Source organism: Pleurodeles waltl, chromosome 1_2 (genome assembly GCF_031143425.1).
Source record: "Pleurodeles waltl isolate 20211129_DDA chromosome 1_2, aPleWal1.hap1.20221129, whole genome shotgun sequence".
Taxonomy (NCBI): domain Eukaryota; kingdom Metazoa; phylum Chordata; class Amphibia; order Caudata; family Salamandridae; genus Pleurodeles; species Pleurodeles waltl.
In genome coordinates, this window is record NC_090437.1 from 1086670960 (window position 1) to 1086688329 (window position 17370).

The 17370-nt window shown below is 48.0% G+C and overlaps 1 protein-coding gene across 1 annotated transcript in view; it reads left to right on the forward strand.

Annotated features, from left to right (window-relative positions):
• The first annotated feature begins 552 nt into the window (after window positions 1-552).
• The window catches only part of SEL1L3 (SEL1L family member 3), a 390847-nt gene continuing 374029 nt past the window's right edge, over window positions 553-17370 (forward strand). The window contains exon 1 of the mRNA XM_069202147.1: window positions 553-884. Coding sequence (XP_069058248.1) covers window positions 822-884 — 63 coding nt within the window. The 5' untranslated portion in view covers window positions 553-821. The remainder of the gene's footprint in view (window positions 885-17370) is intronic.

Consider the following 17370-nt stretch of genomic DNA (forward strand, 5'->3'; position numbering starts at 1 on the left):
GGTGGAAAGTCAGATGCGGGCCTGGCCACCCTTCCAGGGGGGGAAAAGAAGCAGGTGAAGGATGACAGCGTGGGGGATGCCCGAAGCAGGCTGGAGATGAAAGGAAAGGGAGATGTGTGGGTGTGTGGAAGTGGAAGATGGGCGAACAGAGGAAAAGTGGGGGAATGAGTGAAAAGGAATTGGGGTGAAGTTTCAAAAGGGTGGGGTTTTGAAAAGTTGGAGTTGACTTGATCTTGTTAAAAGTTGTTTTGTTTGATGCAATCCTGTCCTAAATAAATGGCCTTTTACACTACGTCAAAGCTGTGTCACTGGCAGTGCCCCGATTGTATTGTGTTAACGTTTGGGTTAAGAAAGAGACACTTTCAGTATTTCGGGACATCTACCTTTTAAGAAACGTACAGTGTATCTCTGCGGTGCCTGGTGTTCTGCGCTTTAGCAGAACGCAGCTCCTCTGCAGTGTTTGCGCTCTCTTGTGCTAGGGCGCACCTGCTCAGGGATGAAAGGGTCAGGGCAGCCTCGGACTCTCCGTCTTCACCTACCTCGCGGGGGGAGGGGCCACGCCGTGTCCGGAAACGGGACCTGCCAGTGGTAATCCACGTAAGAAGTCGTCGCCGGGGCAGAGGATGGCAGAGCGGCGCGCCTTCTCCCTCTCTCTGAAGTAGCCGGGCTGCGGGCCAGCACTCCCCTCTGGCAGGACAACAACTCTCTTGGGGGCGCCCAGGGCATACCTGGGCTCAAAGCAGCGCTTGGAGGAGTGGAGAGGGCTATGCAACGAGGATCCTGAGCCCGGTGACAAGGGCACAGGGACAGCGCCTGGAAGGATGCGGTTTCAGGGAGCTCCCCGGTGCCCACGAGTGCCAACACTACTGCTGCTGCTCTGGCTGGTGAGGATAAGCAGTGCGCGCAGTTTAAACTAATGCACTATCTACCATCGCTGTGACGCACACAAACATACTCACCGCGTGTTATTCTAGAATGGATTCCCGTGTTTTCCCCTTGCTTTCGGCACAGAACTGTGGCTGCAGTCATTACTCAGTCACTCTTCCCTGAGCGCTCAGCAACATGAGTCGCAAATGAAGAGCTTTCTTGTTGAGTGCACCCGGGTTACTTTCCTCCACTGCTTGCTGGAGCTGTTCTACCTGTTCAAAGAGAAGAGCAGAGCAACGCTCCCCCCACGCCTGCATTCCACGCATGAGTGTGACGCCTGCGTTCTTGCCAACACTCCCATTGAGGCGCCAGGTTTTTTACGGCAACGTGTTTAGATCCCCCCCTCTTAAAACGTAGTCTGTGTTAATGCAAGTTAATAAGGGGGGGATATTTTTCCCACTCTAAACCGTCCAAAAATGTTTACTGTTCCCAAGTGATGAGATGTGCGCGCCTGGACAAACTGCAGGTGCACACATAATTAAGTGACCAAGGGAGCAGCATGTGGAAGAAATAACAGGTGACAACAGAGCAGGCTTAGGTCAAGAAGCAGCATAGGACAGACAACGAGAACTAGGGTTACCTAGTGACCCTATCGGCGAGGCAGTGAGGAAGGAGCTGTATGTAAACAGACTGTTATTATTGGAAGTGGTGGCTGGAGGCCTGTGGAACTTTACCCATTCTTGTAAAAGAAGTGAAGACTCTTGGAATTGTTTTCCATAACAAACGGACTTTTCAGCGCCAGGTTAGTAGGACAGTGAACATCTGTCACTGGATACTCAGGATGCTGAGAAAGATCCAGCAGTTCATTCCAAGAGCGCTTAGGGTTTCTGTAGTGTTGGCACTCATCACCTGGTGCTTGGATTATTGTAGTGCTCTATTTCTAAATGCTGCTCAACATTCCCTTAACAAGCTCCGATTGATTCAAAATGGGGCAGGACACTTAGCCCTAGGGCTACCCAAGAGCCACTTGGTAGGTGAGGGCCTTACATTGACTCCCGATTAGGAAACTGGTCAACTTTAAGTCATTATGCCTGGTGCACAAATCACTTCATCAGTCCGGCACTGGATACCTGAGGTCCGCCTTTGCCTGGTATGCCCTCAGCAGACTTTTGAGATCTGCAGGCAATAAGAAGGTCAATTTACCAAGATTTAAGAAGGCTAGATGGTGGGGGGAAGCCTTCTCTGTGGCAGTGGCAAGGATCGGGAATAAGCTGACGGATGACACCAGAAGGACAGACTTGTATATGACATCTCTCAGGGCAGTTAAAACCTGGTTGTTCAGGGCAGATCAGTATGCTTTTGGTCTGCTGCTGGGACTTTTTTTTGTATAAAGCCCCCTTCTGATTGTGTTTGTGTCTTCGAACCTAGAGCTTAGATACCCTTTTGGGTTTAATACACAGTATAAATGCAAAATACAAATACAAACAGCACTTTTAAAATACACCTATGATTTTGTGGTTCAAGAACACTAGATAAGACATGCTGAACCATAGTGGTGCATATCTCGCTGAAAGCAAAACCACAAAAGAAAATGATAGGTTGTCCTAGAACTCTGGTCCACACAATAAAACAATGTTCAAATTATTTTGCACTCACACAATCCCAAGCTCCCACAACCTTGTCAACCACACCGCCACTCTTTTTTGCACAGCTAATGTAGTCAATTCTGAACTTGCCGAAAAATCCATGCACTTGTTGGCATAAGATTATTCAAGACTATCAACCTGGGCCCAAATGACTTTCAGAACTGTGTAGTTATGTCTAAACTCCTTTCATGATGAATGAAATTGACAAAGCTGTCAACACTGAACTATATATCTTGAATAGCAGCCTCTTAATTGATACATTTCAGATAATAGATAATACCCCAAAAATTATGGATGATAGAAACACTTGGCTACTTGTACTTTGGGGCCTTTCAGCTGCATTCACGACCGCTACCGAGTGCTTCAAATCCTATTCTCAAAGAGAAACTGTTCTGAAATGGAATAAATCATTCTCCTCCTCAAGAGGCCACTTGTAGTAAAACATAAACTGCATTAGTAACTTTGTGATAATGTATTATAACACTGAACAGCATAATGTGAAACATACCTTAATAATGGACATTGATGGATAGACTGCCTGAATTAATTTCAGCCACTGACGATGGCTCAGTGCTGGATTCCAGACCACCTTTTTGCCTGATCTGTCACTTTAGAAAGAGATCAGATATATGCATATCAGTCTTGGTCCAGCTTCAGTAGGAACAGTCCAGCCCGAGCTGCCAACTCATGTCACTTGCAGAGGGAAACACAAGCAGCCCCAGACCAGTTCTTGCCTATTAAAACCCCGTCAGTGAGCTATAAATCGAGTCTTGTGTCAAAGTGAGCGCAGGGCCATGCCTAATTATACCCATCGCACCTAGGATGCCTACTGCTTTGTAATATACTGTGACATATCATAACGTAATACACCATAGCATAGTATAACAAAACGCTTCACAATATTTCTGTTATGAATTAGATTTGTTTTACTCAACTAAGATATAATTTTACTCTAAGCATCAGAAAGTAATGAGCTAAGTGCACCAACTTCAAAATCTTATCTGAGAACTCACTAAATTTGTCCTAGCCATGGAGAACTACATTAAAGAAGATGCAATTCAGCAAGAAGCTCTTAACCCTCAATCTGTGCTTGAAATAGAATTGCACAAGTGCAAATATTCCATGTCCCAGAGTACCTGTTTGCTGCTGAGTACTGTCAGTACTCTCCCTTTAAAAGCATTGCAGCAGTGCTGAGAAGTGCCGTGCTATCCCTCCCAAATGAAAGAAGTGCAGTACTCAGTACCAGCCAGTATCTGCTCATTCAAAGCAGTGACCTCAGTGGAATCCAGACTTGTGAAAGAGTTAACGGGGGGATCCTGGTATTTTGAATGGGCCTGTAGGCATTGCATTTCACTGCCATGGGACAATACCTGTCATTCTGCCAGCCCGGTACCAGTATTCCAGGAGGTCCTGGGGCGAGGGGTGGGGGGTTGGGAGGGGGTGGTGGTTGATAGCGCAGATAAAACAGATATTAATTCGGGCAAATCGTAATGAGGGGCAATTCGTTATGAAGGCTGCCGTAGGTCCTACAACAAGCAAAGGAAATGCCGCTCACTTAACCCGTGAGCTTCAATGGGAATCTAATTCCTTCTGCAGCTCGAAAAGTGTTTCCTTGTACACAGAGCATTGCTATGTTCCGGCTCCTGTGTCAATTTGAGAGGTGCGGTCAGCCGCGACACTTAAGCTGAAAGAAACGTGTATACCAAGGAAAAACAGAGGAAATTATTTCCAAATACAAAAAGACCGACATCTCCCAGTTTTCACAAACGCAGTGACCTGTGTCCTTTATCTAACACCATATAGGAATAAGGACCTCGAGTTTTAAAACTGTTTTTATGGCTCATTTTGCCCCGAGGTGGATTTCTGCAGCGAGCTCTTGATGGCAGAAAGGTTCTTGTGACGCGCTCTCCCTGGCACGGGACAGGAGCGTCCTGTTGGCAAGCAGGGTGAGTGAGTAAACAAACTGCAGGTGGCTAATGAGCTGGCAATCCGATTAACGCCCAAATCCAGTGTTGAAAGAATCACGAATGCTGGACGACGCCTAATGTCTAAAATTGTTATACAGTCCTTGTGTCTTGTACACACATTCAGTCCTGCTCAGGAACTCACGTTTAAAGTGTGACACTGCATTGCCTTTACATCCTTCACGGCTGTGCTATATGATTCAACATTTGCGCAACTGTTATGAAACTATCTGAAGACCAGCTAACTAGAGGCATCACTGTAGGGACACATAAACTATCCACACCAAATTTGCGTCCTTTTTTCCAACATTCTGGGGATTGTAAAGGTACCCCAGAGTTTGTGGGTTCCTCTTCAGGAGACCAAGAAAGGAGCTAAAATACAGCTAACATCTTTTTTTACGAAAATGATAAAAAAAAAGTGCTGCAGAAGTATGCATCTGTTCTTTCCCTGCAAATGGCATCAACAAAGGGTTTGCGGTGCTAAAATCACAATTTTCCCAACTTTCAGGAACAGGCAGATTTGAATCAGCAAAAAACATTTTTCAACATAGTTTTGGCATTTTACTGAGACATATCCAATTTTTACTATTTTTTCTGTTTTCAGCCACCTTTCAGTTAGTGACAGAAATAGGTGTGAAACCAATGGTGGATCCCAGACAGCAAAACATTTCTGAAAAGTAAGACTTTTGTGTAGACGCTGGATGGTAGAAAATTTGTGGCTGACTGCAGGTTCCAGGACTTCACCTCACTGAAATGCAAGGCAAATGTGATTTTTTTAAGCAAAGTTTGCGATTTCAAGGGGATTCTGGGCAAAGGGAAACTGGCGAGAGCCACGCAAGTCCTGTACCCTTGCACTCCCCTGGTACAAGTATATTAAAGTTAATCCATGGTGGTCCTTGTGTAGCATAGATAAGTTCTCTAACAAGCCCTTCAAAATTCAGTCATGCCTTTAACATTTTGCCACACAAGGTACTCCATGACAATGTGGCATATGTTCTGTCCATATGTTCTGTCCAGTAGTATGTGCAGTGTGGAGACTAGAATGCACATTAATCGAACAGAATACCTATCACGTTCTGACAGTGGATATAGGTGTCAAGCAGGCTTTTAGAAGTCCATGATTTCCTGAAGTAGATGAAGTAAAATTCTGTGGCTGCTTGCCTAACGAAGCAAAGGCCCATGGTCGTTTGGCATCCATGCACAGCCACTGAAAAGTTTATTCAATGGCAGCTCCACCTCAGTCGATATCCCAGAACTTTGTTTTAGTATGATACAACGTAAAGCAAGTAGTGACACAGAGGCCTGGCTGAGATGTGCACTGGAGACAGTAATACAGAGACTCCTGCTGCTTTCTATGCTTTGAGCACACTTTACAGGGACGACATGGACGATCCTTTTTGGGTGTTTTAGAAATGCGATCAGCAAAGTGTCGCTCCTGCAGCCTTCCCACATCCTCCAGAACATATAAGGTGGAGGCTGCTGCTTTGGTAACAGCAGTGAGGCTTTCAGTTGCAGACAACTGGAAGTCAAGGAAAGTCATGAGTCTTTCTGCGGTTGTCTGTTGATAAACAACATATGCATTTTATTTTGTCATCAAGATCAGGTGGGTAAACAGTTTCTTGTACCAAGTGTGAGTTTTACGACATGTATTGTATGGTTGAAGAACCTGGTCGTTTATGTCCACTCCACCCATGCACCTATTGTAATCAAGTATACAGGTGGGGTTGTGGACTTCGGCCATCTGACCTCAAACCGTGATGGGGAAAGTGCTCTCATCATGAATTGTATTGAGCACGTATACATCACGCCTATCTGAGAAATTGACTGCAAGCAGTTCATTGGAACACAACGCAGTACTCTGGGATTTCTGGGGGTTCTTTCAAACAAGCTCCTGCGGGAATCCTTTGCAGTTACAACAAACTGTACTGCAGGCCACAGTGCCAGATTTGTAGAGCTCACTGAACAGCTCTACTCCTGAATAGAAATTGTCCACATAAAGGTTATAACCTTTGTGAAGGGGGGATGCTGGGCAAGTTTCCCATACAATTCTACCTGTGACCCCTAACGCGGGAGGGAATCTACAAGTTTTAGGGTGGAGTCCTACCCTGTACACACTCTCAAGCTGTACACATAGCCAGAAGAGAGCTCACACAGCATGCACAGCATGATGCCATAGCAAACTCTTTTGCTCGCAATGTACTGTCTGAACAGCAGCCACCCTTTGTACAAGATCAAGGACTCATCAACTGCTATATTCTTTCCAGGAGTATAGATCACTGGAAACCTGGCAGACAAATGTTCCTTGATAGGCCGGATTTTGAACAACCTGTCATGGTCTGGATGGTCCCATTACAATGCAGGAGACTTGTCATTGAAATGCAATAGCAAAAAACAATCTATGCTCATGTACAATGTGAAGATGGGGGGGTTACCCAAACCCTGCAAGTCGTTCAGTAGTACTGCAAGGTGGGCTTCTGAAGTAACCCCATTTTGAGTGTAAGGCCCACAAATATCTTCAAGTCCGCCAGTGATATGGGAGTCCACTGTTGTGCCCTAGAAGGGGGCTCTAGAGTGCCTCCATGCTCCCTCAGAAATTGTTCTGCTCGCAAATTTGTTAGCTGCACAATTTGCTGAAGGAAGTCAACATCCAAAAATAGATGGATGTAGTCGACTGGCAAAAAGTTGGCTGTATAAGCTTTACATCCAGCGCCACCAGTAAAAGGTGGAATTTGGGGCTGAACTAAATTGGGGGGCTGCCAAGAGGGCACTCCACTCTCTCTGTGCTTGCCACCACACGCACCTGGTCTCTGTTGGGATAACCCGCTGTTGTCCCACAGCACAGAGTGTGCTTGCGAAGGGACAGCACAACTGTCCTTATCGTCTCCCTCAGAATCACTGGAAGAGGTGTAGTTGGATGGGGCTCCACAGACTGAAAAATCACCCCCAGATTCTACCCCATTTTCCTCTCCCTCAGATGCTGTCTGTAGGAAGTTGGCTCTGTATGTGCTATTTCAAAGTAAGGAATAGCATGCACAGAGTCCAAGGGTTCCCCTTAGAGGTAAGATAGTGGCAAAAAGAGATAATACTAATGCTCTATTTTGTGGTAGTGTGGTCGAGCAGTAGCCTTATCAAAGGAGTAGTGTTAAGCATTTGTTGTACATACACACAGGCAATAAATGAGGAACACACTCTCAGAGACAATTCCAGCCAATAGGTTTTTGTATAGAAAAATATATTTTCTTAGTTTATTTTAAGAACCACAGGTTCAAATTCTACATGTAATATCTCATTTGAAAGGTATTGCAGGTAAGTACTTTAGGAACTTTGAATAATCACAATAGCATATATACTTTTTACATAAAACACATATAGCTATTTTAAAAGTGGACACAGTGCAATTTTCACAGTTCCTGGGGGAGGTAAGTTATTGTTAGTTCTTGCAGGTAAGTAAACCACCTACGGGGTTCAAATTGGGGTCCAAGGTAGCCCACCGTTGGGGGTTCAGAGCAACCCCAAAGTCACCACACCAGCAGCTCAGGGCCGGTCAGGTGCAGAGTTCAAAGTGGTGCCCAAAACGCATAGGCTTCAATGGAGAAGGGGGTGCCCCGGTTCCAGTCTGCCAGCAGGTAAGTACCCGCGTCTTCGGAGGGCAGACCAGGGGGGTTTTGTAGGGCACCGGGGGGGACACCAGTCCACACAAAAAGTACACCCTCAGCAGCGCGGGGGCGGCCGGGTGCAGTGTGTAAACAAGCGTCGGGTTTGTAATAGGTTTCAATGAGAGACCAAGGGGTCTCTTCAGCGTTGCAGGCAGGCAAGGGGGTGCTCCTCGGGGTAGCCACCACCTGGGCAAGGGAGAGGGCCTCCTGGGGGTCACTCCTGCACTGGAGTTCCGATCCTTCAGGTCCTGGGGGCTGCGGGTGCAGGGTCTTTTCCAGGCGTCGGGACTTCAGAGTCAGGCAGTCGCGGTCAGGGGGAGCCTCGGGATTCCCTCTGCAGGCGTCGCTGTGGGGGCCCAGGGGGGACAACTTTGGTTACTCACAGTCTTGGAGTCACCTGGGGGTCCTCCCTGTAGCGTTGTTTCTCCACCAGTCGAGTCGGGGTCGCCGGGTGCAGTGTTGCAAGTCTCACGCTTCTTGCGGGGATTGCAGGGGTCTTTAAATCTGCTCCTCTGGAAACAAAGTTGCAGACTTTGTTGAACAGGGCTGCTGTTCTCGGGAGTTTCTTGGTCTTTTGGAAGCAGGGCAGTCCTCTGAGGATTCAGAGGTCGCTGGTCCTGGGGAAAGCGTCGCTGGAGCAGTTTTCTTCTGAAGGAGGGAGACAGGCCGGTAGGGCTGGGGCCAAAGCAGTTGGTGTCTTCTTCTTCTCTGCAGGGTTTTTCAGCTCAGCAGTCCTCTTCTTCTTTAAGTTGCAGGAATCTAACTTCTTAGGTTCAGGGGAGCCCTTAAATACTAAATTTAAGGGCGTGTTTAGGTCTGGGGGGGATTGTAGCCAATGGCTACTAGCCCTGAGGGTGGGTACACCCTCTTTGTGCCTCCTCCCAAGGGGAGGGGGTCACATTCCTATCCCTATTGGGGGAATCCTCCATCTGCAAGATGGAGGATTTCTAAAAGTTAGAGTCACTTCAGCTCAGGACACCTTAGGGGCTGTCCTGACAGGCCAGTGACTCCTCCTTGTTATTCTCATTATTTCCTCCGGCCTTGTCGCCAAAAGTGGGGCCGTGGCCGGAGGGGGCAGGCAACTCCACTAGCTGGAGTGCCCTGTGGTGCTGGAACAAAGGGGGTGAGCCTTTGAGGCTCACCGCCAGGTGTTACAGCTCCTGCCTGGGGGAGGTGATAGCATCTCCACCCAGTGCAGGCTTTGTTACTGGCCGCAGAGTGACAAAGGCACTCTCCCCATGTGGCCAGCAACATGTCTCGGGGGTGGCAGGCTGCTGGAACCAGTCAGCCTACACAGGTAGTCGGATAAGGTTTCAGGGGGCACCTCTAAGGTGCCCTCTGGGGTGTATTTTATAATAAAATGTACACTGGCATCAGTGTGCATTTATTGTGCTGAGAAGTTTGATACCAAATTTCCCAGTTTTCAGTGTAGCCATTATGGTGCTGTGGAGTTCGTGTTTGACAGACTCCCAGACCATATACTCTTATGGCTACCCTGCACTTACAATGTCTAAGGTTTTGCTTAGACACTGTAGGGGCACAGTGCTCATGCACTGGTGCCCTCACCTATGGTATAGTGCACCCTGCCTTAGGGCTGTAAGGCCTGCTAGAGGGGTGACTTATCTATACTGCAAAGGCAGTGTGAGGTTGGCATGGCACCCTGAGGGTAGTGCCATGTCGACTTACTCGTTTTGTCCTCACCAGCACACACAAGCTGGCAAGCAGTGTGTCTGTGCTGAGTGAGGGGTCCCTAGGGTGGCATAAGATATGCTGCAGCCCTTAGAGACCTTCCCTGGCATCAGGGCCCTTGGTACCAGGGGTACCAGTTACAAGGGACTTACCTGGATACCAGGGTGTGCCAATTGTGAAAACAAAAGTACAGGTTAGGGAAAAAACACTGGTGCTGGGGCCTGGTTAGCAGGCCTCAGCACACTTTCAATTTTAAAACATAGAATCAGCAAAGGCAAAAAGTCAGGGGGTAACCATGCCAAGGAGGCATTTCCTTACACAACCCCCCCCCCCCCCAAACGAAAGAGGATGAGACTAACCTTTCCCAAGAGAGTCTTAATTTTCTAAGTGGAAGAACCTGGAAAGGCCATCTGCATTGGCATGGGCAGTCCCAGGTTTGTGTTCCACTATAAAGTCCATTCCCTGTAGGGAGATGGACCACCTCAACAGTTTTGGATTTTCACCTTTCATTTGCCTCAGCCATCTGAGAGGTCTGTGGTCAGTTTGAACTACAAAGTGAGTACCAAAGAGGTATGGTCTCAGCTTCTTCAGGAACCAAACCACAGCAAAGGCCTCCCTCTCAATGGCACTCCAACGCTGCTCCCTGGGGAGTAACCTCCTGCTAATGAAAGCAACAGGCTGGTCAAGGCCATCATCATTTGTTTGGGACAAAACTGCCCCTATCCCATGTTCAGAGGCATCTGTCTGCACAATGAACTGCTTGGAGTAATCTGGAGCTTTTACAACTGGTGCTGTGCACATTGCTTGTTTCAGGGTGTCAAAGGCCCGTTGGCATTCTACAGTCCAGTTTACCTTCTTGGGCATTTTCTTGGAGGTGAGTTCTGTGAGGGCTGTCACTATGGATCCATATCCCTTCACAAACCTCCTATAGTACCCAGTCAAGCCAAGGAATGCCCTGACTTGAGTCTGGGTTTTTGGAGCTGCCCAGCCCAGAATAGTCTGGATCTTAGGCTGGAGTGGCTGAACTTGGCCTCCACCTACAAGGTGTCCCAAGTAAACCACAGTTCCCTGCCCTATCTGGCATTTGGATGCCTTGATAGAGAGGCCTGCTGATTGCAGAGCCTTCAAAACCTTCTTTAGGTGGACCAGGTGATGCTGCCAGTTGGAGCTAAAGACAGCAATATCATCGAGATAAGCTGCACTAAAGGACTCCAAGCCAGCAAGGACTTGATTCACCAACCTTTGGAAGGTGGCAGGGGCATTCTTTAAACCAAAGGGCATAACAGTAAACTGATAATGCCCATCAGGTGTGGAGAATGCAGTCTTTTCTTTTGCTCCAGGTGCCATTTTGATTTGCCAGTACCCTGCTGTTAAGTCAAAGGTACTTAAGAATTTGGCAGCACCTAATTTATCAATCAGTTCATCTGCTCTAGGAATGGGATGGGCATCTGTCTTTGTGACAGAATTAAGTCCTCTGTAGTCCACACAAAACCTCATCTCTCTCTTTCCATCTTTGGTGTGAGGTTTGGGGACTAAGACCACTGGGCTAGCCCAGGGGCTGTCAGAGTGCTCAATTACTCCCAATTCCAGCATCTTGTGGACTTCCACCTTGATGCTTTCCTTAACTTGGTCAGACTGTCTGAATATTTTATTTTTGACAGGCATGCTGTCTCCTGTGTCCACATCATGGGTAGACAGGTGTGTCTGACCAGGGGTTAGGGAAAAGAGCTCAGCAAACTGCTGCAGGACCTTCCTACAGTCAGATTGCTGTTGGCTAGAGAGGGTGTCTGAATAGATTACTCCATCCACTGAGCCATCTTTAGGGTTTGATGAGAGGAGATCAGGGGGAGGTTCACTCTCAGCTTCCTGGTCCTCATCTGTTACCATCAACAGATATACATCAGCCCTGTCATGGAAGAGCTTTAGGCGGTTCACATGGATCACCCTCTTGGGGCTCCTGCTAGTGCCTAGGTCCACCAGGTAGGTGACCTGACTCTTCTTCTCTAGCACTGGGTAAGGGCCACTCCATCTGTCCATAAGTGCCCTGGGAGCCACAGGCTCCAAAACCCAGACTTTCTGCCCTGGTTGAAATTCAACCATTGCAACCTTTTGGTCATACCAAAACTTCTGGAGTTGTTGGCTGGCCTCAAGGTTTTTACTTGCCTTTTCCATGTACTCTGCCATCCTTGAGCGAAGGCCAAGTACATAGTCCACTATGTCTTGTTTAGGCTCATGAAGAGGTCTCTCCCAGCCTTCTTTCACAAGAGCTAGTGGTCCCCTTACAGGGTGGCCAAACAGAAGTTCAAAGGGTGAGAACCCTACTCCCTTCTGAGGCACCTCTCTGTAAGCGAAGAGCAGACATGGCAAGAGGACATCCCATCTCCTTTTGAGTTTTTCTGGGAGCCCCATGATCATGCCCTTTAATGTCTTGTTGAATCTCTCAACAAGGCCATTATTTTGTGGATGATAGGGTGTAGTGAATTTATAAGTCACTCCACACTCATTCCACATGTGTTTCAGGTATGCTGACATGAAGTTGGTACCTCTGTCAGACACCACCTCCTTAGGGAAGCCCACTCTGGTAAAGATACAGATGAGGGCCTTGGCTACTGCAGGGGCAGTAGTCGACCTAAGGGGAATAGCTTCAGGATACTTAGTAGCATGATCCACTACTACTAGGATGTACATATTTCCTGGGGCTGTGGGGGGTTCAAGTGGACCCACTATGTCCACACCCACTCTTTCAAAGGGGACCCCCCACCACTGGAAGTGGAATGAGGGGGGCCGTTGGATGTCCACCTGTCTTACCACTGGCTTGACAGGTGGTACAGGAGACACAAAACTCCTTAACTTTCTGGGACATGTTGGGCCAGTAGAAGTGGTTGACTAGTCTCTCCCACGTCTTGGTTTGTCCCAAATGCCCAGCAAGGGGAATATCATGGGCTAAGGTCAGAATAAACTCTCTGAACTCCTGAGGCACTACCACTCTCCTAGTGGCACTAGGTTTGGGATCTCTTGCCTCAGTGTACAGGAGTCCATCTTCCCAATAGACCCTATGTGTTCCAGTTTTCTTGCCATTGGACTCTTCAGCAGCTTGCTGCCTAAGACCTTCAAGAGAGGGACAGGTTTCTTGCCCCTTACACAACTGCTCCCTTGAGGGTCCCGCTGGCCTAAGAGCTGAACCTGATAAGGTTCCAACTCCATAGGCTCAGTTCCCTCAGAGGGCAGAACTTCTTCCTGAGAAGAGAGGTTCTCTTTTTCTTGTTGTGTTGCAGCTGGTTTCCCAGCTGTCTTTCCTTTCCTCTTGGTAGGCTGGGCCCTTTTTCCAGACTCCAGCTCTACTTTTTCACCCTGAGCCTTGCACTGTGCCCTTGTCTTGACACACACCAGTTCAGGGATACCCAGCATGGCTGCATGGGTTTTCAGTTCTACCTCAGCCCATGCTGAGGACTCCAGGTCATTTCCAAGCAAACAGTCTACTGGGATATTTGAGGAGACCACCACCTGTTTCAGGCCATTGACCCCTCCCCACTCTAAAGTTACCATTGCCATGGGATGTACTTTAGTTTGATTGTCAGCATTGGTGACTGGATACGTTTGTCCAGCCAGGTATTGACCAGGGGAAACCAGTTTCTCTGTCACCATAGTGACACTGGCACCTGTATCCCTCAGGCCTTCTATACTTGTCCCATTAATTAAGAGCTGCTGCCTGTATTTTGGATGTTAGGGGGCCAGGCAGCCAGTGTGGCTAAATCCACCCCACCCTTAGAGACTAATGTAGCTTCAGTGTGACACCTGATTTGCTCTGGGCACACTGTTGATCCCACTTGGAGACTAGCCATTCCAGTGTTAGCTGGAGTGGAGTTAGAACGGGTACTTTTCTTGGGACAGGCCTTGTCTCCAGTTTGGTGTCCAGGCTGATTACAGCTACGACACCAGGCCTTTTTGGGATCAAAGTTTTTACCCTTGTACCCAAAATTGGTTTGTGAAGAGGCTCTGGGCCCACCCTCCTGTGCAGGTTTTTGGGGGCCTGTAGAAGACTCTTTACTATTTTTGTTTTTGGATGTCTCAACACCTTTCCCCTGGGGAGGCTTTGTGACCCCTTTCTTTTGGTCACCCCCTGTGGAAGTCTTGGTCACCCTAGTCTTGACCCAATGGTCCGCCTTCTTTCCCAATTCTTGGGGAGAAATTGGTCCTAGGTCTACCAGATGCTGATACAGTTTTTTCATTGAAACAATTACTTAACAGATGTTCTTTCACAAATAAATTGTACAGCCCATCATAATCATTTACACCACTGCCTTGAATCCAACCATCTGGTGTTTTTACTGAGTAGTCTACAAAATCAACCCAGGTCTGGCTCGAGGATTTTTGAGCCCCCCTGAATCTAATCCTATACTCCTCAGTGGAGAATCCAAAGCCCTCAATCAGGGTACCCTTCATGAGGTCATAAGATTCTGCATCTTTTCCAGAGAGTGTGAGGAGTCTATCCCTACACTTTCCAGTGAACATTTCCCAAAGGAGAGCACCCCAGTGAGATCTGGTCACTTTTCTGGTTACACAAGCCCTCTCAAAAGCTGTGAACCATTTGGTGATGTCATCACCATCTTCATATTTAGTCACAATCCCTTTAGGGATTTTCAACATGTCAGGAGAATCTCTGACCCTAGTTATGTTGCTGCCACCATTGATGGGTCCTAGGCCCATCTCTTGTCTTTCCCTTTCTATGGCTAGGATCTGTCTTTCCAAAGCCAATCTTTTGGCCATCCTGGCTAACTGGATGTCCTCTTCACTGGGGCTATCCTCAGTGATTTCAGAGATGTTGGTCCCTCCTGTGAGGGAAGCAGCATCTATGACTATTATATTTGGAGACAGGGCTGGAGTAGCCCTTTTCTCCCTAGTTAGGACTGGTAGGTGGGAATGTTCCTCCAAGTCACTATCTTCATCCTCTGTGTTGCCATCCTCAGAGGGGTTGGCTCTTTCAAACTCTGCCAAAAGCTCCTGGAGCTGTAGTTTGGAAGGTCTGGGGCCCATTGCCATTTTCTTTATTTAGCAGAGTGACCTTAGCTCCCTCATCTTAAGATGGAGGTAAGGTGCGAGGTCGAGTTCCTCCACATTCATCTCTGCACTAGACATTATACTTCTAAAAGTTGGAATACTTTTTAAGAATCTAAAACTAGTTCTAGGTTCTAATTCAAACTTTCACAAAACTTTTAAACTCTAAAAGAAATGCTAACAGGGACTAACACAAGGCCCTAGCAGGACTTTAAAGAATTTAGAAAAATAGTTCAAATTGCAAAAATCAATTTCTAATGACCATTTTTCAAATTTGTCGTGTGATCAGGTATTGGCTGAGTAGTCCAGCAAATGCAAAGTCTCGTACCCCACCGCTGATCCACCAATGTAGGAAGTTGGCTCTGTATGTGCTATTTCAAAGTAAGGAAGAGCATGCACAGAGTCCAAGGGTTCCCCTTAGAGGTAAGATAGTGGCAAAAAGAGATAATACTAATGCTCTATTTTGTGGTAGTGTGGTCGAGCAGTAGGCTTATCAAAGGAGTAGTGTTAAGCATTTGTTGTACATACACACAGGCAATAAATGAGGAACACACACTCAGAGATAATTCCAGCCAATAGGTTTTTGTATAGAAAAATATATTTTCTTAGTTTATTTTAAGAACCACAGGTTCAAATTCTACATGTAATATCTCATTTGAAAGGTATTGCAGGTAAGTACTTTAGGAACTTTGAATAATCACAATAGCATATATACTTTTTACATAAAACACATATAGCTATTTTAAAAGTGGACACTGCAATTTTCACAGTTCCTGAGGGAGGTAAGTTATTGTTAGTTCTTGCAGGTAAGCAAACCACCTACGGGGTTCAAATTGGGGTCCAAGGTAGCCCACCGTTGGGGGTTCAGAGCAACCCCAAAGTCACCACACCAGCAGCTCAGGGCCGGTCAGGTGCAGAGTTCAAAGTGGTGCCCAAAACGCAGAGGCTTCAATGGAGAAGGGGGTGCCCCGGTTCCAGTCTGCCAGCAGGTAAGTACCCGCGTCTTCGGAGGGCAGACCAGGGGGGTTTTGTAGGGCACCGGGGGGACACAAGTCCACACAAAAAGTACACCCTCAGCAGCACGGGGGCGGCCGTGTGCAGTGTGTAAACAAGCGTCGGGTTTGTAATAGGTTTCAATGAGAGACTAAGGGGTCTCTTCAGCGTTGCAGGCAGGCAAGGGGGGGGCTCCTCGGGTTAGCCACCACCTGGGCAAGGGAGAGGGCCTCCCGGGGGTCACTCCTGCACTGGAGTTCCGATCCTTCAGGTCCTGGGGGCTGCGGGTGCAGGGTCTTTTCCAGGCGTCGGGATTTCGGAGTCAGGCAGTCGCGGTCAGGGGGAGCCTCGGGATTCCCTCTGCAGGCGTCGCTGTGGGGGCTCAGGGGGGACAACTTTGGTTACTCACAGTCTTGGAGTCGCCTGGGGGTCCTCCCTGTAGCGTTGTTTCTCCACCAGTCGAGTCGGGGTCGCCGGGTGCAGTGTTGCAAGTCTAACGCTTCTTGCGGGGATTGCAGGGGTCTTTAAATCTGCTCCTCTGGAAACAAAGTTGCAGTCTTTGTTGAACAGGGCCGCTGTTCTCGGGAGTTTCTTGGTCTTTTGGAAGCAGGGCAGTCCTCTGAGGATTCAGAAGTCACTGGTCCTGGGGAAAGCGTCGCTGGAGCAGTTTTCTTCTGAAGGAGGGAGACAGGCCGGTAGGGCTGTGGCCAAAGCAGTTGGTGTCTTCTTCTCTGCAGGGTTTTTCAGCTCAGCAGTCCTCTTCTTCTTTAAGTTGCAGGAATCTAACTTCTTAGGTTCAGGGGAGCCCTTTAATACTAAATATAAGGGCGTGTTTAGGTCTGGGGGGTTAGTAGCCAATGGCTACTAGCCCTGAGGGTGGGTACACCCTCTTTGTGCCTCCTCCCAAGGGGAGGGGGTCACATTCCTATCCCTATTGGGGGAATCCTCCATCTGCAAGATGGAGGATTTCTAAAAGTTAGAGTCACTTCAGCTCAGGACACCTTAGGGGCTGTCCTGACAGGCCAGTGACTCCTCCTTGTTATTCTCATTATTTCCTCCGGCCTTGCTGCCAAAAGTGGGTCCGTGGCCGGAGGGGGCGGGCAACTCCACTAGCTGGAGTGCCCTGTGGTGCTGGAACAAAGGGGGTGAGCCTTTGAGGCTCACCACCAGGTGTTACAGCTCCTGCCTGGGGGAGGTGATAGCATCTCCACCCAGTGCAGGCTTTGTTACTGGCCACAGAGTGACAAAGGCACTTTCCCCATGTGGCCAGCAACATGTCTCGGGGGTGGCAGGCTGCTGGAACCAGTCAGCCTACACAGGTAGTCGGATAAGGTTTCAGGGGGCACCTCTAAGGTGCCCTCTGGGGTGTATTTTACAATAAAATGTACACTGGCATCAGTGTGCATTTATTGTGCTGAGAAGTTTGATACCAAACTTCCCAGTTTTCAGTGTAGCCATCTCTGGTGTCTAGGGCTGTTTCAAGGCCATGGATTGCAGCCG